Source organism: Piliocolobus tephrosceles, chromosome 18 (genome assembly GCF_002776525.5).
Source record: "Piliocolobus tephrosceles isolate RC106 chromosome 18, ASM277652v3, whole genome shotgun sequence".
NCBI lineage: Eukaryota > Metazoa > Chordata > Mammalia > Primates > Cercopithecidae > Piliocolobus > Piliocolobus tephrosceles.
Genome location: NC_045451.1, coordinates 21,848,533 through 21,872,953, shown reverse-complemented (window position 1 = coordinate 21,872,953; position 24,421 = coordinate 21,848,533). Strand labels below are relative to the sequence as shown.

Sequence of the window (24,421 nt, the reverse complement as noted above, 5' to 3'; positions counted from 1 at the left end):
AAAGAAAAGAAAAGAAAAGAAAAGAAAAGAAAAGAAAAGAAAAGAAAGATACTGAGATTTCTTTTAAGCTTTTAATTCTAGCCAAGCAGCCAAGCCTCAAAATGACTACTTGGAGTCTTATGACAGAGGCAGTAACAAGAAATATACATCAGACTGTGACCAAATAAATCCTGCTGTCAGATTCCTTGACCCATTAGAGACTGTTAGAAAACAGGGTAAAGGTAGACAACAACATGGCAAAAGCCAGGAAAAGTGACGCTTTTATTTAAGTGAGGAGACAGAAGACCTACTATGTAAGAAAGAGCAAAAGGTACTGTAGTGGGTTGCATTGTGTCCTGCAAAAGATATGTTCAGGTCTTAATGCTAATACCTATGAATGGGATCTTATTTGGAAATAGGATCTTCGCAGAGATAATCAAGATGAAGTCACACGTGATTAGGACAGGCTCTAATTTAATGAGGTGCTTATTCGGACTGGGGTCCCCATAAGAGGAAAGCTGTACACAGACACACACAGGAAGAGTGCCCCTTGAAGATGGAAGCAGAGATTGGGGTGACTTCATCTGTAAGCCAAGGAACTCCAAGGATTGCCAGTGGCCACCAGAAGCCAGGGGAGAGGCAGGGAACAGATTCTCCTGCAGAGGCTCCAGAAGGAGCCAATCCTACCAACACCGAGATTTCAGACTTCTGATCCCTGCATCGGGAGAGAGTGAACTTCTGTTGTTTTAAGCCATCCAGTTGTGGTGCTCTGTTATGGAAGCCCTCGGAACTAAAACACACATCTTACAACATTTAAGCCCACACTTAATATTTATTATTATTATTATTGAGACAGGGTCTCACTCCTGTCACCTAGGCAGGAGTGCAATGGCACAACCTCAGCTCACTGAAATCTCTGCCTTCTGGGCTCAAGCGATTCTCCTGCCTCAGCCTCCCGAGTAGCTGAGACCATGGGCACATGCCACCGTGTCAGGCTAATTTTTGTAATTCACGTTTAATCTTTAAGCATTCTTTATCACATTCCAAAGGTAATAAGTATTTCTGAGTTGAAAATATGTTTAAAATCTCTAAATCCATTCCAGGCAGAGAAGGGGAAGACAAGTTCTTAAGAGATTCCTTTCAAACCCATTACTTTCAAACAGGAGGCTTCTGTGCCATCATTGTATATTCTTCCATAAAACATTTTTAGAGAGCTTAAAATTTAAAAAAGAGAGAGAAAATTTCAATCTACACAATTCTGTTTTGTTTCAAGTCACCCTCTACGCACCCCAAAGATAAACATTGATAAAAATGACATTCTATAGAAATAATAACGATTATCAATAGCCCGGGCAGGTGGTTACATAGAAGGCAGGTGTAGCAAGAAGGTAGTAAGCATGCCAGCTACTGGAAAAAACTGCATTTTAATAAAAACAATTCAGAAAGTTAACAACTCACCGCATATTTACTCTCCTTAATACAAAAGAACTTTGTGTTCATAAAGTGAGGTTGTTCGTGATACTTGCGATCATTTGCTTTGACTTGCCATGCACATTCTTTAAAAAAAAGGGAGAGAAGTTCGTAAGTAGCAAATTAACATGTTGTCATGAGTTGAATTGTGTCTTCCCCAGATTCAATGTTGAAGTCCTAAACCTCCATCCCTCAGAATGTGACCTTATTTGAGGAAACTGCTCACTGCAGATGTAATCAAATGAAAGTGAAGTCATTAGAGAGGACCCTAATTCAACATGACTGATACCTTTACAAAAAGGGAAATTTGGACACAGAGATAGACGGAAGACAATGTGAAGTCATAGGGAGAAAATGGCCATCTGCAAGCCAAGGAGAGAGGGCTAGAACAGACCTCTCCCTTGGAGCTCTCAGAAGAAATCAATCCTGCTGATATCTTGATGCCTAGAGGAAGGAATAAGGATGCCGCTGCTATGAAAGCTGAGGCAAGCATACTATAAATCAGGAAGAAAATGAGGAAGCAGGTGGGGAACAGTGGTTCACGCCTGTAATCCCAGCACTTTGGGAGGCCAAGGCGGGTGGATCACGAGGTCAGGAGTTCAAGACCAGCCTGGCCAAGATGATGAAACCCTGTCTCTACGAAAAATACAAAAATTAGCCGGGTGCAGTGGTGGGCGCCTGTAATCCCAGCTCCTCAGGAGGCTGAGATAGGAGAATTGTTTCAACCTGAGAGGTGGAGGTTGCAGTGAGCTCAGATTGCACCACTGCACTCTAGCCTGGGCAACAGAGCAAGACTCCGTTTCAAAAAAAAAAGAAAAGAAAAGAAAGAAAACGAGGAAGCACCTCTTTGGCACCAAGTTCTCCATGAACATGCATGCTGGATGAAGCTCCCTTGAGTGACGCACATAATGGAGTGAACTAGGTTTTAACAAATACCCACCAAATTGGCAGAGAGGAGAAATGAACGATGGGTGTGACACAACTATTTGTGGAGATAGGAATATATTCAAAGACACTTGAAAGTAAAAAATTACAAAAATATCAGTCTTAACAACTATAATAATAAAAATATGTACTTCTGAAAATAGTATATTTCACTTTTAAAATAATGTATTATCCTTTTTTTTTTTTCCTTTGAGACAGTCTCACTCTGTCACCAGACTGGAGTGCAGTGTGTGATCTCAGCTCACCACAACCTCTGCCTCCTGGGTTCAAGCGATTCTTCTGCCTCAGCCTCCTGAGTAGCTGGGATTACAGGCGCCTGCCACCACACCTGGCTAATTTTTGTATTTTTAGTGGAGACGGGGTTTCACCATATTGGCCAGTCTGGTCTCGAACTTCTAACCTGGTGATCTGCCCGCCTTGGACTCCCAAAGTGCTGGGATTACAGGCATGAGCCAGGGATTACAGGTGTGAGGCACTGTGCCCAGCAAAATGATGTATTTTCTAGACTCCTACTCCAAAGGAAATATAGACAATATGGCAAGAGTAACAAGTGTAGGCCAAGCACGGTGGCTCACACCTGTAATCCTAGCACTTTAGGAGGCCGAGGAGGGTGGATCACTTGAGGTCAGGCATTCAAAACCAGCCTGGCCAACACGGTGAAACCCATCTCTACTAAAACCACAAAAAATTAGTGGGGCGTGGTGGTGCATGCCTGTAATCCCAGCTACTTGGGAGGCTGAAGGCAGGAGAATCTCTTGAACCTGGGAGGCAGAGGTTGCAGTGAGCCAAGATAGTGCCGCTGCACTCCAGCCTGGGTGACAGAGGGAGACTTTGTCTCAAAAAAAAAAAAAAAAAAAAAGAAAGTAACAAGTGTAGACTATTGAGGAGTGCAAATAATTAACCTGATTGCTTTTTTAAAGCCACAATATCACTATTGAACATTTTTCTCGCATCATTTTGGCTGCCTTTCATCGGGTAATCATAACAGTTGTGTTATTACAAATGAAAATGTTCCTGGTATCTTTGTAGCTCAAGTGCAATCTTATCAAAAGGGAAAATAAAAATGGAAATATAAAGCCACTCATAAGCACTGTAATCATGTATGCAATCAGAACAGTGCATTCCACTCAGAAAGGAGATCTCAAAGTAGGTAGATAAGATCTTATATAAGGTACTCTTGAATCCATTCTATTTGGTGGTAATTTGCAGATACATGCACTTTTCACAGTTTACTTTAGCTCACAGATGACTTGTGACACATCCCAGCCACCAGTGTTCTAGAACACTGTTCAGAACCACTGTTCCAAATTTCAGGAAGGCTGAGAAGAACAACAGACAAGATTCTTCAAGAAGACAGAAAAGGCCAATAAGGGATTTTTAAAAAGTCAATTTTAGAAATACTCAACCAGAAAGAAGAAACTGCCCTGTTACGGAGCTGGACATAAAGAGCTTTCCCACCCTGCCTCTGGTCCATCCGCCTTGTGGCTCTGTAAATTTTGCTTCATAATTAAGCCATCAGCTGGTGGTGGCTCTGATTGCTCCCAGCACTATACCCTCATCCGTGGCCAATTTTGATTCGGATGATTCAGACAGAGAGGGTGGCATCTGACCTCGAGTAGGAGCAGTGAGGGGTTACCAGAAATGACCTTGATCTCTTAATTTTACACTTCTGCCAATACTGTGGGGAGCCTGGAGAAAATAACCAGTATGTCTTTGTCTGCAATTGAATCACAAACACGTTTTTACTCAATTTTAGAAATCTGACTGCAGTCTAGTAATCAATAACCCTATTTCCAGTTAAAGATCCTTGTTTGGCCTAATTCAGACAAATCAGGGGACAAAAAAATTGATGTCTACTCCTGAGTCATCTGTGAGTTTAGACTAATTGCTTGAGCTGTATTTCAATGAGATACCATGAAAGTATGAAAACAGAGTTCTGTGGACAAACACACTTGCAGAAGACAGCACCTTGCAACCCTCTCTTGGAAGTTCAATGGATTTGCTGGTACATTAAAGGCTGTGAGAAGTCCTATAGCAAATAAACTGATTGTATTTTATAAGTTAAATGTTTCAAGATGCTTTAATATTTAAAATAGCTTTTCCAAAATTAATATAATCACAGGCACTTTTAAAAAAATCACAGAACACTTGTTAACATGAGTCAAGAAGCGCTGCACTGACGCACATGCCTTTTGGAAGGGCAACAAAACAGCACGCAGAGGAATTGACCTTTTTGAGCAAACATTTATTTTAAGTGTCTGCTTGGAACAGAGAACTTTACTGGACACTTGGACTACAAAAATAATTTATAGAAAAAATAGGCATCTTGCCCCATTTTCTTTTTTGTCCTTCTTTCTTTTTCTTTGTTATTTTCTTTTCTTTTTTGAGACGGAGTCTTGCTCTGTTGTCCAGGGTGGAGTGCAGTGGCGCGATCTCAGCTCACTGCAGCCTCTGTCTCCCAGGTTCAAGCAATTCTCCTATCTCAGCCTTCCCAGTAGCTGGGACTATAGGCGCACACCACCATGCCCGGCTAATTTTTGTATTTTTAGTAGAGATGGGGTTTTACCATATTGATCAGGCTGGTCTCACACTCCTGACCTCAGGTGGTCCACCTGCCTCGGCCTTCCAAAGTGCTGGGATTACAGGCTTGAGCTGCCATGCCTGGCCACTTTTTCTTTTTCTGTTCTTTTCTTCTCCTTTTTTTTTTTTTTTTTTTTAAGAGATGGAGTCTCACTATGTTGCCCAGTGCCTATGCTGGCCTCAAATTCCTGGGCTCAAGTGATCCTCCTGCCTCAGCCTTCAGAGCAGCTGGGATTACAGGCATGCACCACACTGTGCCTGGCTCATCTCATTTTCTAGAATGGATATACTGACAAAGAGAAGAGAAGAAATAAGAAATGTACCAGCAAAAAATGCACCTCCACCATATGGCCCTTTCGCTAAAAGCTACAAAGCTAACAAGGGTGTGTCATCAAAACCATCCATGTACATGTACAGAGATGATTTTAACAGCTGCCACATGACATGTGGCTCAAAGTCATCCCGAGTCTACTAAATGGTTGTATTGTCAATATATTTAAATGTGGCTACGTGCTCTCCAGAGTGTTCCCATGATCACCACATCCTTTGATCACTTCCATCTGGAAGAGCAGATGAGTGCAGCCCTCCCCTCGTCTTCTCTGTGCTGGCACCAAATGCTTGCTTACAGACCTACCAACAACCAAGAAGCTGCACTGGTTGGTACACACTGCAGCAAACAAGGAAAACAAGAAGATAAAAAGTCTAACATCAAAAGAAGAAAAAAAAAAAAACAATAGAAATAATTGAAGAGAGAATGGGTAAAGGACATGAAAAGACAGTTCATACAAAGGGAAATTCAAATGCTGCTTTCGCCAAGTCTAGAGTGCAATGAAGCAACCTCAGCTCACTGCAACCTCTGACTCCCGGGTTCAAGAGGTTCTCCTGCCTCAGTCTCCCGAGTAGCTGGGATTACAGGTGCCTGCCATCACGCCTGGCTAATTTCTGCATTTTTAGTAGAGACCTGGTTTCATCATGTTGGCCAGACTGCTCTTGAACTCCTAACCTCAGGTGATGTGCCCACCTCGGCCTCCCAAAGTGCTGGGATAAAGAACATGAGCCACCACACCTGGCCTCAAATGGCTCTGAAACCTGTAAGAAGATACTCGGGTTCCTAAAAGAGAAATGCAATTCTTCACGGAGATAGTAGTTTTTATCCTATAATAGCAAAATATTGGCACATGGTAATGATTGGGATGACATTCTAGGTTGAAAAGAGAGCAGAGAAACAGACGTTCCGAGGTAATCTTTATGGAGAGCAATTTGGCCAGATCTCAAAATTTAACACACACATATGCACTGAGCGAACAATCGCACTTCTAGGAAATATCCCCCACGTACCTACTGCAGGGCGTTTCAATGCAGCCCTATTTATCAGAAAGACTAGAAACAACACAAATGCTTACTGGGAGTAGCCAGTTAAACACGATTACAATAAAAGCCTATGCAGTCCGCAAAAAAAGGATGAGGTGACCCCATAAATATGATAGGAATGACCTCCAAATTACACTGTTAAGAGGCAAAAGCATAAGGGTATCTACCATCTTGTGCTTTCAGCTACGTGATGCACAGAATTCATACACAATATGAATGCATATGTGTACACACATACGCACATGTATGTTTCTGCATATGTGTATGGGCATATAAGGAAACAAGTTTGTAAGCATTCTTTGTGCATACAAGCATGTGTATCTCTCTGGAAGGATATATTTTGAGAAACTGGTAACTGTAGTTTCTTTTTGTTATTTTTTTAGAAGACAAAGTCTCATTGTGGCACCTGGGCTGGAGTGCAGTGGCAAGTGGCATGCTCACAGCTCACTGCAGCCTCTGAACTCCTGGGCTCGAGCGATCCTCCCACCTCAACTTCTGGAGTAGCTGAGACAAAAGTGCGTGCCACTGTACCTAATTTTTAAAACTTTTTGTAAATATGAGGTCTTGCTTTGCAGACCAGGCTGAACTTGAACTGTTGCCCTCAGGCTATCCTCCTGCCTTGTCCTCCCAGAGTGATGGGATTACAGGTGTGAGCCACTGTGCCCAGTCCAGCAGTATTTTTTTGGAAAGGAAACTGCACGACTGAGGGACAGAAGAGGCAGGAAGGAAAACTTCATTTTCATTCTGGACCCTTTTCTAATTGGATTCATTTACATGTATTATTGTTTTAAAGCAATGTTTGTGATTCCACTCCTTCCCTCTATTGGCTTATATATATAGCGAATATGGAGAGGAGCAAGATGGCCAAATAGAAGCTCGCACTAATTGTAACTCCCATAGAAACATCAAATTTAACAACTCTCTACAAATAAAAAAGCACCTTTAAAAGAACCAAAACAGGCCGGGCGCGGTGGCTCAAGCCTGTAATCCCAGCACTTTGGGAGGCCGAGATGGGCGGATCACGAGGTCAGGAGATCGAGACCATCCTGGCTAACACGGTGAAACCCCGTCTCTACTAAAAAATACAAAAAACTAGCCGGGCGAGGTGGCGGGCGCCTGTAGTCCCAGCTACTCGGGAAGCTGAGGCAGGAGAATGGCGTGAACCCGGGAGGCGGAGCTTGCAGTGAGCTGAGATCCGGCCACTGCACTCCAGCCTGGGCGACAGAGCGAGACTCCGTCTCAAAAAAAAAAAAAAAAAAGAACCAAAACATCAGGCACTCACAGCACCTGGTTTTAACTTTATATTGTTGAAAAAGGGCTGAAGAGGGTAGGAAAGATAGTCTTGAATTGCCAATGCCACCCCTCCCCCAACCCCAGCACCAGGCTTTGCATTGAACTCCATGCTGCACTATTACAGACAGTAGAAAGCAAAAACAGGCTGAACTCAGCTGGTGCCCGACCATAGAGGGAGCATTTAGACCAGCCCTAGCCAGAGGGGAATCTCCTGTACCTTGGTCAGAACTTGAATTCTCGGAAGCCTCGTCACCGAGGGCCAAAGTTCTCTGGGGCTCTAAATAAACTTGAAAGGCAGTGTAGGCCAACATGAACTACAACTCTTAGGCAAGTCCTAGTGCTGAGCTGGACTTGGAGCAGTTGACTTAGCAGGCACATGACCTACTACTGAGACACCCGCCAGAGCAGCCAGTGGAACGCTTATGCGGCCGCTCCCTGCCAACCTCACTGCTCCAAAAGAGACCTCTTCCTTCTGCTTGAGTTGATGAGAGGGAAGAGTAAAGATAACCTTGTCTTACATCTTGGATACCAGCTCAGTCACAGTAGGATAGGGCACCAGGCAGAGTCATGAGGGTATTTCAGGCCCTAGCTCCCAGACAAGATTTCTAGATACATCCTGGATCAGAAGGGAGTCTGCTGCCTTGCAGGGCAAGGACCCGGCTCTGGCAGTCCATCACCTGCTGATGAAAGAGCCCTTGAGCCCTGAATAATCAGTAGCAATACCCAGTTAATAGCCGAGGCTGCGGGCCTCAATTGAGGCTGAGATGTCCTGGCTTTTGGTGTGACCCAGTACATTCCCAGTTGTGATGGCCATGGTGAGAGATTCCTTCTGCTTGAGAAAAGCAGAGGGAAAAGTTAAGGGTACTTTGTCTTGGACTTTATTTATTTATTTATTTATTTATTTATTTATTTATTTATTTATTTTCAGAGATGGAGTCCTGCTATGTTGTCCAGGCTGGAGTGCAATGGTGTGATCTCAGCTCACTGCAACCTCTACCTCCTGGGCTCAAACACTTCTCATGCCTCAGCCTCCTGAGTAGCTGGGATTACAGGTGTGCACCACCATGCCCCGCTAATTTTTTTAAAATTTAATTTAATTTAATTTAATTTTTGAGACAGAATCTTGCTCTGTTACCCAGGCTGGAGTGCAGTGGTGCAATCTCAGCTCACTGCAACCTCTGCCTCCCAGGTTCAAGCAATTCTCCTGCCTCAGCCTCCTGAGTAGCTGGGATTACAGGTGCATGCCACCATCCCTGGCTAATTTTTTTTTTTTTTTTTTTTTTGAGACGGAGTTGCACTCTTGTTGCCTAGGCTGGAGTGCAGTGGTGCAATCTTGGCTTACTGCAAGCTCTGCCTCCCAGGTTCAAGTGATTCTGCTGCCTCAGCCTCCTGAGTAGCTAGGATTACAGGCATGCGCTACCATGCTTGGCTAATTTTGTATTTTTAGTAGAGACAGGGTTTCACCATGTTGGTTAGGCCAGTCTCGAACTCCTGACCTCAAGTGATCCACCCACCTTGGCCTCCCAAAGTCCCGGGATTACATGTGCCACTGTGCCCAGCTGTGTCTGGCTAGTTTTTGTATTTTTTGTAGAGATGGGGTTTCACCATGTTGATCAGGCTGGTCTCAAACTCCTGACCTCGCGATCCACCCACCTTGGCCTCCCAAAGTGTTGGGATTACAGGTGTGAGCCACCACACCCAGCCTTTTTTTTTTTTTTAATTTTTTTATTCTTAGCACAGATAGGGTTTCACCATATTGGCCAGGCTGGTCTTGAGCTCCTAGCCTCAAGTGGTCTGCCCGCCTTGGCCTCCCCAAATGCTGGGATTACAGGCATGAGCCACTGCGCCCAGCCTGTGTTGCACTTTAGGTACCACCTTGGCCACAGTGAGGTAAAGCAACAAACAGGCTCTTGGGGTCCCTGAGTCTAGGCCTTAGGTTCTTGGATGACATCTCTGGACTTGCTTTTTGCCAGAAGGGAGCTCACTGCCCTGAAGGGTGACTGAAAGCATTTACCACAGGCTGACTGAAGAGGCTGTAGGCCTTTACTGAACATCAGCAGTAACCTGGCAGCCCTCCTCATGGGCCTGTGTTGGTGGTGAACATGGGGAGAGGCCCCTGAGCGTATGGAAAGGGGAAGGAAGAGTGGGAAGGACTGGCTAATGGTTTGAGGCCAGCTCAGCCACAGTAGAACAGATAGGACACCAGGTAGATTTCTAAGATTTTGGACTCCAGTCCATGGCTCCCAGATGGCATCTCTGACTCTGGCTGCAGCCTGGGGGAACTCACTGGCTTGAAGCTAGCCTGACTTGTTTCAAGACCTGCTTATTGCAGAGCCCCAGGGCATTGAGTGAACATAGGCAGTAGCCAGATCATGGTTACAGTGGGCCATGGCGAGACCCAATGCGGTGCCGGCTTGAGGTCTGACCCAGTACATTTTCCGTGGTGATAGCCACAGTGGTGCTTGTATCACCACACCCCTAGCTCTAGGTGGCCCAGCACAGAGGGACAGAGAGAGGGAGAGGGGGAGAGGGGAGAAGGGAGAGAGGGGGAAGAGGGAGAGAGAGATAGCGAAAAAGAGAGAGATTGAGATTGATTCTGTTTGGGAGAAAGTAAGCAACAAGAACAAGAGTCTGGGCTTGATAATTAAGATAATTCTTCCAGATAGTCTGCAAGAAATACAGTGTTACTGAGCTTGAGATGCCCCCTAAGGCAGATATGGGTTTGATCATAATATCCAAGTTCTTCTGAATACCTGGAAATCTTTCCCAAGAAGGATGTGTATAAACAAGCCCAGACTGTGAAGGCTACAGTAAATATCTAACTCTTCAATGCCCAGACTGATGAACATCCGCAAGCATCGAAAACATGACTTCACCAGACAAACTAAATAAGGCACTAGGGGTCAAGCCTGCAGAAACAAAACTTCATGACCTTTCAGATAGAAAATTCAGAATTGCCATTTTGAGGAAACTCGAAGAAATTCAAGATAGCACAGAGAAGACATTCAGAATTCTATCAGATAAACTCAACAAAGAGGAAACTCAAAGAAATTCAAGACAACACCAAAAAAATTTAGAATTCTATCAGATAAATGTAACAGAGATTGAAATAATTAAAAAGAGTCAAGCTGAAATTCTGGAGTTGAAAAATGCAACTGACATACTGAAGAATGCATCAGAGTCTTTTAATAGCAGGATTGATTCAGTGGAACAAAGAGTTAGTGAGCTGGAAGACAAGTTATTGGAAAATACGGTCAGAGGAGACAAAAGAAAAAAGAAGGAAGTACACCTACAAGATCTAGAAAATAGATTCAAAAAAGCAAATCTAAGAGTTATTGGCCTTAAAGTGGAAGTAGGGAAAGAGAAAGGGGTAGAAAGTTTATTCAAGGGGGTAATAACAGAAAACTTCCCAAACCTAGAGGAAGATATCAATATCCAAGAACAAGAAGGTTGTAGAACACCAAGCAGATTAACCCAAAGAAGACTACCTCAGGCATTTAGTAATCAAATTCCTAAAAGTCAAGGATAAAAGGAAGGATCCTAAAAGCAGCAAAAGAAAAGAAACAAATAAAATACACTGGCACTCCAATACGTCTGGCAGCAGACTTTTCAGTGGAAACCTTATAGGCCAGGAGACAGTGGCATGACATATTTAAAGTGCTGAAGGAAAAAACTCTTACCCTGGAAAATATATTTCAAGCATAAAGGAGAAATGAAGACCTTTCCAGATAAACAAAAGCTGAGGGATTTCATCAACACTAGATCTGTCCTACAAGAAATGCTAAAGAGAGTACATTAATCAGAAAGAAAAAGGATGTTAGTGAGCAATAAGAAATCACCTGAAGGCACAAAACTCACTGGTAACAGTTAAGTATACAGAAAAACCCAGAATAGTGTAACACTGTGACTGTGATATGTAAAATACTCTTCAGTAGAAAGACTAAAAGATGAACTGATAAAAAATAGTAACTAGAACAACTTTTCAAGACATAGCACAATAAGATATAAATAGAAATAATAAAAAGTTAAAAAGCAGAGGGAAGAAGTTAAAGTGTAGAGTTTTTATTAGTTTTCTTTTAGCTTAAAATAATGAGTTATTAGACAGTTCTTACAAACCTCATGGTAACCTTAAATCAAAAAACATACAATGGATACATACAAAATAAAAAGCAGGAAATTACAGCGTACCAGAAGAGAAAACCACCTTCACTAAAAGGCAGAAAGGAAGGGAGGAAAGAAGGAAGAGAAGACCACAAAGCCACCAGAAAACATAACAAAATGGCAAGAGTAAGTCCTTACTTATCAATATAACATTGAATGTAGATGGACTAAACTCTCAATCAAAAGACATAGAGTGGCTGAATAGATTTTTTTTTTTTTTTTTAACCAATTATCTGTTGCCTACAACAGATACTCCACCTAGACTGAAAATGAAGGGATGGAAGAAGATATTCCATGCCAATGGAAAGCAAAAAGATACCTATATTTACATCAGACAAAATATATAGACAAAACTATAAGAAGAGTCAAAGAAAGTCACTATATAATGATAAAGAGATCAATTCAGCAAGAGGATATAATAGTTGTAAATATTTATCCACCTTACACTGGAGCACCCAGATATATAAAGCAAACATTATTAGAGCTAAAGAGAGTGTTAGACCCCAGTAAAATAATAGCTGGAGACATCAACACTACACTTTCAGCATTGGACGGATCTTCCAGACAGAAAATCAACAAAGAAACATCGGACTTAATCTGCACTATAGACCAAATAGATGTTTATAAAATATTTCATACAACAGCTGTAGAATACACATTCTTTTCCTCAGCACATGGATCATTCTCAAAGACAGAACATATATTAAGTCACATATATGACTTAACATGTCATATATAAGACTTAACAAGTCTTAAAACATTCAAATAAATTGAAATAATATCAAACATCTCTGATTGACCACAATGGAATAAAACTAGAAATCAATAATAAGAGGAATTTTGGAAACTATACAAAAACATGGAAATTAAACAACATGTTCCTAAATAACCAGTGGGTCAATGAAGAAATTAAACAGGAAACTGAAAAATTTCTTCAAACAAATGATAATGGAAACATGATACACCAAAACCTGTGGGACACAGGTGAAAGCAGAACTATGAGGGAAGTTTATAGCTATAAGTGCCTACATCAAAAAATAAGAAAAACTTCAAACAACCTAATGATGCATCTGAAAGAACTAAAGCTGGGTGCAGTGGCTCACGCCTGTAATCCCAGCACTTTGGGAGGCCGAGGCGAGCGGATCACGAGGTCAGGAGATTGAGACCATCCTAGCTAACACAGTGAAATCCCATCTCTACTAAAAAATACAAAAAAATTAGCCGGGCATGGTGGCGGGCACCTGTAGTCCCAGCTACTCGGGAGGCTGAGGCAGCAGAATGGTGTGAACCCAGGAGGCAGAGCTTGCAGTGAGCTGAGATCGCACCACTGCACTCCAACCTGGGCAACAGAGCGAGACTCTGTCTCGAAAAAAAAAAAAAAAAAGAACTAGAAAAGCAAGAGCTAACCAAACCCAAAGTTACTAGAAGAAAAGAAATAATAAAGATCAAAGCAGAGACAAATGACATTGAAGCAAAGAAAACAATACAAAAGATCAATGAAACAAAAATTGTTTTGTTTGTTTTGTTTTGGTTTTTTTTTTTTGGAGACAGAGTCTCACTGTTGCCGAGGCTGGAGTGCAGTGGTGTGATCTCGGCTCACTGCAACCTCTGCCTCCCAGGTTCAAGTGATTCTTGTGCCTCAGCCTCCTGAGTAGCTAGGAGTAGCCAGGACTATAGGCATGTGCCACCACGCCTGGCTAATTTTTGTAGTTTTAGTAGAGTCAGGGTTCCACCCTGTTGGCCAGGCTGGTCTCAAACTCCTGCCCTCAAGTGATCCACCTACCTCAGCCTCCCAAAGTGCTGGGATTACAGGTGTGAGCCACTGTGCCTTATCAAGAAGTTAGTTTCTTGAAAAGATAAACAAAATTGACAAACCTTTAGCTGGACTACCAAAAAAAAGAAAAAAGAGAAAAAAAGCAAAAAAAGCAAAAAAAGAGAGACCCAAATAAATGAAATCAGAGCTGAAAAACGACACATTACAACTGTTACTACAGAAATTCAAACATCATTAGTGGCTACTATGAGCAACTATTTGCCAATAAATTGGAAAATGTAGAAAAAAAGGGATAAATTTCTAGATAGATAAAACCTACCAAGATTGAATCATGAAGAAATCCAAAACCCAAACAGACAAATAACAAGTAACAAGATCAAAGCTGTAATAAAAAGTCTCTCAGCAAAGAAAAGCCCAGGACCCAATGGCTTCACTACTGAATACTACCAATCATTTAAAGAAGCACTAATACCAATCCCACTCAATCTATTCTAAAATACACAGGAGGAGGAAATACTTCCAAACTCATTCTACAAGGCCAGTATTACGCTGATGCCAAAACCAGACAAAGACACATCAAAAAACAAAAACAAACAAACAAACAAAACCAAAAAAATCTACAGGCCAATATCATTGATGAATATTGATGCAAACATCCTCAACAAAATACTAGAAAATCAAATTCAACAACACATTAAAAAGATCATTCATCATGACCAAGTGGTATTTATCCCAGAAATGCAAAGATGGTTCAACATACACAAATCAATTAATGTGGTATGTCATGCAACAGAATGAAGAGCAAAAACCATATGATCATTTCAATAGATGCTGAAAAAAAAATTGATACAATTCAACATCCCTTCATGATAAACATCCTCAAAAAACTGGGTATAGAAGGAATATACCTCAATATAATAAAAGCCATATATGACAGACCCATAGCAAGTATCAAACTGAATGGGGAAAAACTAAAAGCCTTTCCTCCTAGATCTGGAACACGTCAAGGATGCCCACTTTCACCAGAAGTCCTAGCGAGTGCCATCAGACAAGAGAAAGAAATAAAGGGCATCCAAATTGGAAAGGAATAAGTCAAATTATCCTTGTTTGTAGATGATATGATCTCATATTTGGAAAAGCCTAAAGACTCCACCAAAAAACTATTAGAACTGATAAATTCTGTAATGTTGCAAGATACAAAATCAACATACAGAAATCAGTAGCCTTTCTATTTGCCAATGAAAAACAATCTGAAAAAGAAATCAAGAAAGTAATCCAATTTATAATAGCTATGAATAAAATACCTAAGAACTAAGTTTACCAAAGAAGTAAAAGATCTCAGCAATGAAAACTATAAATTGATTGCACTGATGCTAGAAACTAAAGAGGACACCAGAAAAATGGAGTGATATTCCATGCTCATGGATTGGAATATTGTTAAAATGTTCATACTACCCAAAACAATCTACAGATTCAATGCAATCTTTATGAAAATACCAATGGTAGTCTTCACAGAAATAGAAAAAACAATCCTAAAATTTGTATGGGAACCACAAAAGACTCAGAATAGCCACAGCTAATCTAAGCCAAAAGAACAGAACTGGAGGAATCACATTACCTGACTTCAAATTATACAACAGAGCTGTAATAACCAAAACAACATGGTATTGGCATAAAAACAGACACACAGATCAATGGAACAGAATAGAGAACTCAGAGATAAATTCATCATCCTCAGTGAACTTATTTTCAGCAAAGGTGCCAAGAACATACATTGGGGAAAGGCAGTCTCTTCAGTAAAAGACGCAGGGAAAAACTGCATATTTATATGTAGATGAATGAAAGTAGACCCCATCTCTTGCCATATGCAAAAATTGAATCAAAATGGATTAAAGAATTAAATCTAAGACCTCAAACTATGAAATGACTACAAGAAAACCCTGGGGAAGGCCAGGCGTGGTGGCTCATGCCTATAATTCCAGCACTTTGGGAAGCCAAGGTAGGTGGATCACGAGGTCAAGAGATTGAGACCATCCTGGCCAACATGGTAAAACCCCGTCTCTGCTAAATACAAAAAGTTAGCTGGGCATGGTGGTGCATGCCTGTAGTCTCAGCTACTCGGGAGGCTGAGGCAAGGGAATTGCTGGAACCCGGGAAGTAGCGGTTGCAGTGGGCCAAGATGGCGCCACTGCACTCCAGCCTGGCGACGGAGCAAGACTCAGTCTCAAAAAAAACCCAAAAACCAAAAAACAACAACAAAAAAAACACACACACACATTGGGGAAGCTCTCCAGGACACTAAACAGGGCAAAGATTTGTTGAGTAATACTTCACAAGCAAGGCAACAAAGGCAAAAACGGACAAATGAGATCACAAGTTAAAAAGCTTCTGTAAAGCAAAGGAAACAATCAACAAAGTAAAGAGACAAAAGAATGGGAGAAAATATTCAGGCCACTGAATTCATTTTCAATGATAGATTCTTCCCCTTGTCTCATCCCAGAACCACTCTCTCTCTGCAGGGACTGGGTCCAGGCACCTAGAGAGTTTGTAAAAATTCCACAAGAGGTTCTGATGTACAGGCAGGACTGAGAACCTCCAGTTAGTGCAAGGGAGAGTGTCTTCCTATGGTGACTTCTATCATTAAAAATCTACTTCTGAACTTGGGCTGCAAAGTAGCAGGAAGAAAACCAACAGCTGAGTTAGGTTTCTATGAGCAAGAGATTTGTACCCAAGGTTCAATCATAAATTACGTGACTCGAAAGCAAATTCTCTAAAATGAGCATGTTGCCCAAGATCTTAAAAATAAATAGAATAGACTTGGCACAGTGGTTCACGCCTGTAATCCCAGCACTTTAGGAGGCCAAGGTGGGCGGATCACCTTAGGTCAGGAGTTCAAGACCAGCCTGGCCAACATGGCAAAACTCCGTCCCTACTAAAAATACAAAAATTAGCTGGGCATGATGGTGGGTGCCAGTAATCCCAGCTACTTGGGAGGCTGAGGCAGGAGAATCGCTTGAACCCGGGAGACGGAGTTTGCAGTGAGCTGAGATCGCAACACTTCACTCCAGCCTGGGCAACAAGAGCAAGACTCTGTCAAATAAATAAATAAATAGAATAAAATGAGATGGCACAGTATCACAACCCTTCCCCATCAGTAATCACTCAGTGCAGGAATACCCCTCACCCCGCGGCTTTACAAGCTTCAATTACTCTAGTGTCCTTAGGCTGTGGAGGTGGATGGCAATTTACAACCAATCAGAGAAAGAAAGAAAATAAGTAGCTAGAGTAGACTACCAAATGTGGTTATGTGCCAAAAATGGAAAATGCATCTTATTAAGTGGAACAGCTCCCTCAGCACTTTTCACAGATTCCCTAGGATATCCTACAATTGATTATGTTTCAATGAGCCATCTTTATCTGTGTGTTGGTTCCAACTAAATATTAATTCATAGATGCTCTAAAGACCCCACATTCTTAATTCCAGATTATTTTATGAAGATATCACTTTAAGGCTGGGTGCGGTGACTCATGCCTGTAATCCCAGCACTTTGGGAGGCTGAGGCTGGCAGATCACAAGGTCAGGAGATTGAGACCATCCTGGCCAAAATGGCGAAACCCCGGCTTTACTAAAAACACAAAAAATCAGCCAGGCATGGTGGCACACACCTGTAATCCCAGCTACCCAAGAGGCTGAGGCAGGAGAATCACTTAAACCCGGGAGGGAGAGGTTGCAGTGAGCCGAGATAGCGCCACTGCACTCCAGTCTGGGTGACAGAGAGAGACTCTGTCTCAAAACAAAAACAAAAACAAACAAACAACAAAACTCCAAAAATACAAAAACTAGTGTTTCCCAGAACACATGCTGAGAAGTGTGTTCATCAGGAAACGCAGGAGCTCATTCCATAGCACTGAAAACATTGCTGCTCATTTCTGAGAGTCTTTGCTCCATCTTTAGACAAAGGGTAAAGTTACTCCACTCGAACCTGCGGGCTTATCTTTCTCCATGGCACATTCTAACAGCATGTTTGTGCCTGTCCTTCTCACAAAACACAATAAAGGTCCTTTTACTGAAAAGTACTCCGAATGGGTCTCTCAAAACACTTGTTTAACAGGAAAGCTTAGTTGGGCTGGGGATTTCCTTTCTTTAAGAAAAAAGAAAGCAACTTTCTGTGCTACAATCCTCATTAAAGAAACAAGCGCAGTTCAGGCCACTTAGGCAGCGCTTTGCTGGAACGGGTGCTGGTCCTTGGTGGTACTCAGCCTGGTGGTACCTCGCCGGGTGACTCATATTCTGATGTCTTAAAGAACTGATCCTCTGAAGGAAATTATTCAGGATGTGAAATGTCAAGAAAGACAGATGATGATTAAAAAAAGAGAGAAGTCAGGGTTACACTGAACTTAATTGGGAAATTGTCCAAATGAGAATACGGCAGGAAAGGAAAGAGGAGGAAAGAGGGATGAAGAGGGCAAAGAAAGGAAGGGAGGAAAGAGGGAGAGCAGACTGGCTGTGAGGGAGGCAGGGCAGATGGGAAATGGGAGGAAAGAGGTCTGGCATTTACTGAACATCATCTGTGTGCTTGGGAAGGGCACAGAGAGGTACTAGAATAAGAATTTTTGCAAAAAGTCACAGGCAAAGTCATTTGATATGGGTTTTGAGAAGCGAGAACCACCCACATCCCCTAGGAATATAAATCATCCTTGGAAAACACGACTAAGATTCAAGACTGAGAATTTTTTTTTTTTTGAGATGGAGTCTCACTTTGTCACCCAGGATAGAGTGCAGTGGTGAGATCTCAGTTCACTGCAACCTCCACTTTCCAGGTTCAAGCGATTCTCCTGCCTCAGTCTCCCAAGTAGCTGGGATTATAGGTGTGCGCCACCATGCCGGACTAATTTTTGTATTTTTAGTAGAGATGGGGTTTCACTATGTTGGCCAGGCTGGTCTCAAACTCCTGACCTCAAGTGACCCAACCGCCTTGGCCTCCCAAAGTGCTGGGATTATAGGCATGAGTGAGTCACTGTGCCCGGCCAAGACTGAGCTCTTTTAATACCCATATGCCGAGGGTAGAAATCTACAAAACATATGACCTGCAAACTGAACGATCAGGAAAGGACCCTAACCACCAGAATGGGCAGGCAGAGTTGGAAAAAAACAGGGTATGAGAGTTTCCACTCACTATATGCTTTTCTGACATTTCTGCAGGCACCCAATCCCGGTCCCTTTGCTGTGTCCCAGACTACACGTCTGATGGCGTGCCACCAAGCACCAAGAGCAAAGTTGACCCTTGACCCCACGGAGCCAATTCTCCTGCCACCCCATCAGATATCTACATTTGGTAGAGATTCCAAAATTGTGATAGGAGACTAAGCAGTGCAGTTGTGGGGGAAAGGAATGAGGAAGAAGCATATTTTATTCACTGTTTGGGCAATCAACTAGAACTTCCTTGTAACTTGTCTGGCTGCTTCAGCTTTAGCTAGTTCACCAATATCCAGTCTGGACCTGTTATGATAGAGTCCACCTTCCTGTTCAGATTGGTGGGAATTCCATTTTCTTTCTTTCTTTTTTTTTTGAGACAGAGTTTCACTCTTGTTGCCCAGGCTGGAGTGCAATGGTGCCATCTCGGCTCACTGCAACCTCCGCCTCCTGGGTGCTAGTGATTCTTCTGTAGTCCCAAGTAGCTGGGACTACAGATACATGCCACCACACCTGGCTAATTTTTGTATTTTTAGTAGAGATGGGGGTTTCACCATGTTGGTCTGGCTGGTCTTGAACTCCTAATCTCAGGTGATCCACCCACCTTAGCCTACCAAAGTGCTGGGATTGCAGGTGTGAGCCACTGTGCCCGGCGGGAATTCCATTTTAATTCTGGTCAAATACCATGATTTTAGTACCTTCTGCTTCAGGGCAGAAGGCACTTAAGCTCAATCCTCAACAGCTCGAAATTAAATCCAGAAACTCACTCTAAGAGGTAATGCATCTAAATGTTTGCTATGGAGAGGTAGGGGACAAACAACATATAGGAGTCAATGGCCTCCCCAAATTTGGGTGAGATGGGGCTCCCAGGAGTACATGCACTCCCCACACTGAGAATCTCCCCACAGGGAGAACAGGAACAGGAAGAATCATTGCAGAAATGGGATTTCATGGCATGTCACATTTTCTACAGGTGAAAATTATTAGAAAAAAATAGCTCATCCAGGTAGCAGAACCCAAGAAAGAGAAACTAGAGGGGGGGTTTGGCATGGGGGAAAAAGAGACTTCTAGAAAACCTGCAAGGGCAGAATGGCAGGAACAGAAACCTCGGGAAAACCAGCTAAAATCTGAGGCTTCTCTGAGTAAGGCTGCAGGGAGGCATGTCCGGAGGGCTGAAACAGAAACACTATGATAATGATTTCTGTGAATGTGATGCTAAGGTTGTTCAGTTAGAATTTTAGGGAACACCATGGAAGAATTATTTTCAGCCTGATATCAAACCTGGGGTCCAGAGAGAAAAGTCTCAGCTTGCTCATGGAGAAGAGCTACAAGAGAAGCACACATCAGTTTGCCAGGGTGGGAGAACCAGTAGTAGATGAAATAGAAAAGCCACAAAGGAAAAGGTGTTATGGTAAAAGCAAGCCAAGTTCTACTGCCCTCAGTGATGTACTGTCTATGGCTACTTACGCAGAACATTGGCAGAGACCACGTGGTCCACAAAGCCTAAAACGTTTACTTGCTGGCCCTTTACAGAAAAAGTTTGCTGGCCTTGGTCTAGACCCTGCCTCTGATGCTGACCTGACCCTGGGCAGACCATACATACACACACACACACACACACACACACACAAGGGTGGTTATTTATATAACTCATACCGCCAGTTTAACAATACCAATAGTAAACATCTAAAGATTGATTGATATGTATCCTTTAAAAATTTCTGGGTGCAGTAACATGCAGATTCTTGTACACATAACTCCGTTTTAAGAATATATACACTGGCTAGGCATCCTAGCTCTCATGCCTGTAATTCCAGGAGTTTGAGAGATTGAGGTGGGCGGATCCCTTGAGCTCAGGAGTTTGAGACCAGCCTGGGCAACATAGTGAAGTACCATCTACACACACAAACACACACACAAATACAAAAATTAGCTGGACATAGTGGTGCATGCCTGTAGTCCAGCTACTCAGGAGGCTGAGGTAGGAGGATCGCTTGAGTCCAGCAGGTCGAGGCTGCAGTGAGCCAAGTTCATACCACTGGACTCCAGCTGGGGAGACACAGTGAGACCCTGTCTCAAAAAACAAACACACACACACACACACAAACAAAACAAAACAAAACAAAACAAAAAATATACACACTAACAAAGACCTTAATGTATTTTCTCTGCAGAACTTGTCAGATACGCTCTCCCAGCCCTTCATACTAAGCACAATGGGTACTTGTCCAAGCCCATCCACCATTCTGTCAGTCGCATCCTAAGAAGACATCAGAGAAGATTCCCTCCTAGACCACACAAAATGGACCGATCATCTTTGGCACGTGTGGCCATGACCCACATGAGGATTTATAAGCAACCTAGTCACCGGGACTTCATGTGGTTACCTTTTCTGAATGGCTCCCGGTTCTCCTCCGCTTCCCTGTTGACTCGGTTTTGTTCTGGTTCAACAGTAGACCCCTGGTCATCAAGTTCATCTTCTGTTTCATCATCACTGTAGGGAACCACTTCGTCATTAGGCTGAGAATCCTCATCAAATGTCGTTTCTGAGTCTCTTTCTGTACTCATTCTGCTGGCAAATTGGAACTACCTGCTTAAAAGGAAAGAGAAACCAGAGTGGATTATGACTCTTGCCCAGTTTTTGGTTGAATCCTGCCTGTATCCCGTTATAATGCCCCTTTTACAGAACATTGTCTTACTGCCATGTAAATATTCTGGAATAGTACCTGCAAATTCAACTTAACATGCAAGTAAGAACAAAACCATTCAGTACTGATTAAATGCTTGGGTAAGATTTTTTAAAAATATGTAACTGCAAACCTTTTATTTTTAAACAAGGGTGTATATATATATATATATTTTTTAAGGCAATATTTAAAATTAGGGGGTCTCTACCCAATGAAATAAATTTAGTGGGTAACAATCAACATTAAACTAAAATGAAACAGACTATAAAATATCTGATTACAGCACATATAATAAGAATAAGTACTGCTTGATAACACAGTTGTACACATTCACACGTTTATTTGCATTGTGGGTGTTAATGGAGTTGAATTTCTTCCTGTGGATTGCTGGCAAAGTTGACAAACCATTGCTCTAAGATATCTGGTTTCTGCTAACGCTAACATTCTGAGCCTTTTTCTGACACAACATTTTTAATATAACCTTAGATCTTCCAAGTTTACCGACTTCCCAGGAACACGCCCTAGCTTTTCTATCTTCCCAACTACCACTGCCCACTTCGTATCTGCAATTTGTGCTTGAGCATCTACCGCATAAGATGACTCCAAACAAGTGCGAAGAACAACCTTAGTTATATTTATTTTAGGAAAATATTTACACAGATACCTCAGGTTACAGACACACAGCCTGACATTGACATAAGCATCACAGTGCCGTGTAGTCAGTACTGTTAATGACAGCAGCTCACATTTATTTTGTGTTAACTGCATCCCAAGCCTTGCACTAAGCACTTTATAGACATGGGCTCATTGAAACTTCCCACACCACCATGGTCAATAACAGTCTTATTGTTATTCCTACCCAGCAGAGGAGAAAAATCAAAACACTGGAATGCCAAATAACTTGCACAATAATTATTAAAAATTTAAGGCAGCCGCGCGCCAGGGCTCATGCCTGTAATCCCAGCACTTTGGGAGGCCGAGACGGGTGCATCACGAGGTCAGGAGATCGAGACCATCCTGGCTAACACAGTGAAACCCCATCTCTATGAAAAATACAAAAAATTAGCCGGGTGTGGCAGCGGTCGCCTGTAGTCCCAGCTGCTCGGGAGGCTGAGGCAGGAGAATGGCGTGAACCCGGGAGGCGGAGCTTGCAGTGAGCCGAGCTAGCACCACTGCACTCCAGCCTGGGCAACAGAGCAGGACTCCGTCTCAAAAAAAAAAAAAAAAAAATAAGGCAAAAACAACTGCTTCACAAGGAGAGGTCTACGCTCTATTTTTGTATTATGGTTTATGATATATTTTGAACGAAAATTGCCTCAGGTAGAACTATGTAGCTGATTGCACATTTTGCACCAAATCTTAGACCTCTAAAATAATTTTTGCCGGGCGCGGTGGCTCAAGCCTGTAATCCCAGCACTTTGGGAGGCCGAGACGGGCGGATCATGAGGTCAGGAGATCGAGACCATCCTGGCTAACACGGTGAAACCCCGTCTCTACTAAAAATACAAAAAACTAGCCGGGCGAGGTGGCGGCGCCTGTAGTCCCAGCTACTCGGGAGGCTGAGGCAGGAGAATGGCGTAAACCCGGGAGGCGGAGCTTGCAGTGAGCTGAGATCTGGCCACTGCACTCCAGCCCAGGAGACACAGCAAGACTCCGTCTCAAAAAAAAAAAAAAAATAAAATAATAATAATAATAATAATAATTTTTACGTTCACAAATGCAAACTTAAGAAATTTTCAAATATTTATATGAGGATTTTTGCCAAGTATTATGTAAAACAGTAAAAGCCGAAAGCAAGCTGGGTTACAATTGTCGACTATATAAATAAATTGCGGCATCTGATATTCTAGGATAATGTGCAACAATTTAGATGATCAGAAGAGTATTTGATGACATTGCATGAATGACCTTAACAGGTAAGTTATTAAGCCATATGTATGGCATACACCCAGTTATTCACACACACACTTGTTCATTTTCCAAAATCTCAACAATTGACATACATTATTTTATTATTATTGTCTTTTGAGACAGAGTATTACTCTGTCGCCCAGGCTAGAGTGCAGTGGTGCAATCTTGGCTCACTGCAACCGCTGCCTCCCAGGTTCAAGCAATTCTCCTGCCTCAGCCTCCTGAGTAGCTGGGATTACAGGCGTGTACCACCACGCCTGGCTAATTTTTGTATTTTTAGTAGAGATGGGATTTCACCGTGTTGGCCGGGCTGGGACATACATGATTTTAAGTGAGATGATGCATGCAAAATGCTCAACTCAGTAGATAGCCTACAATAAATACTCAATAAACATTAACCATTAATTTTTCATATACTTCTTGGTGATTTGTATGTTTCCTTTTGAAAAATGTCTATTCATGTCCTTTGCTCACTTTTTAATGGTATTATTATTATTTTAAAATATTGTTGGCATTCAGTACAAAGAATAACTTAGATTCTATTGCATGATGCTGTATGGTGGCACAGTTCTAAAGAGCCCTATAGTCACAGATGCCAAGTTCCTAGCACTACTGGTCCTCAGCACCTCAGGCCATTCTCTTATGCCTTCAAAGAATATTCATTCCCCAAATCCATAGTCTTTACCTCTGGCCTTAGCTTTTCAGTAGCAAGCACAAGCCTTCCTGGAAGTACTTATAATTTCATTGGTTATACTTCTACTTTCCTGGTTATATTTATACTTTCCTGGCCGTACATATACTTCCATGGTTTATACTATTTTAAAATTATTTTTTATTACATGGAGCTAAATTTTTAAAAAGTCATCTTTTCCACTAAATCGGCATCACCATGTTAAATCTAAATTTCCCTACTAAGTCTTTATTTTATTTTATTTTATTTTACTTTAAGTTCTAGGATACATGTGCAGAACACGCAGGTTTGTTACATAGGTATATATGTGCCATGGTGATTTGCTGCACCCATCAACCCATCAGCTAGGTTTTAAGCCCTGCATG

The 24,421-nt window shown here is 42.2% G+C and overlaps 1 protein-coding gene across 1 annotated transcript in view; it reads right to left on the bottom strand.

Annotated features, from left to right (window-relative positions):
* ATP8B1 (ATPase phospholipid transporting 8B1) overlaps window positions 1-21,335 on the bottom strand; it is an 81,861-nt gene extending 60,526 nt beyond the window's left edge. The window contains exons 1-2 of the mRNA XM_023218299.2: window positions 21,155-21,335; window positions 1,438-1,535 (exon numbers count right to left, since the gene is read on the bottom strand). Coding sequence (XP_023074067.1) covers window positions 1,438-1,535; window positions 21,155-21,335 — 279 coding nt within the window. The remainder of the gene's footprint in view (window positions 1-1,437; window positions 1,536-21,154) is intronic.
* Window positions 21,336-24,421: the final 3,086 nt, after the last annotated feature.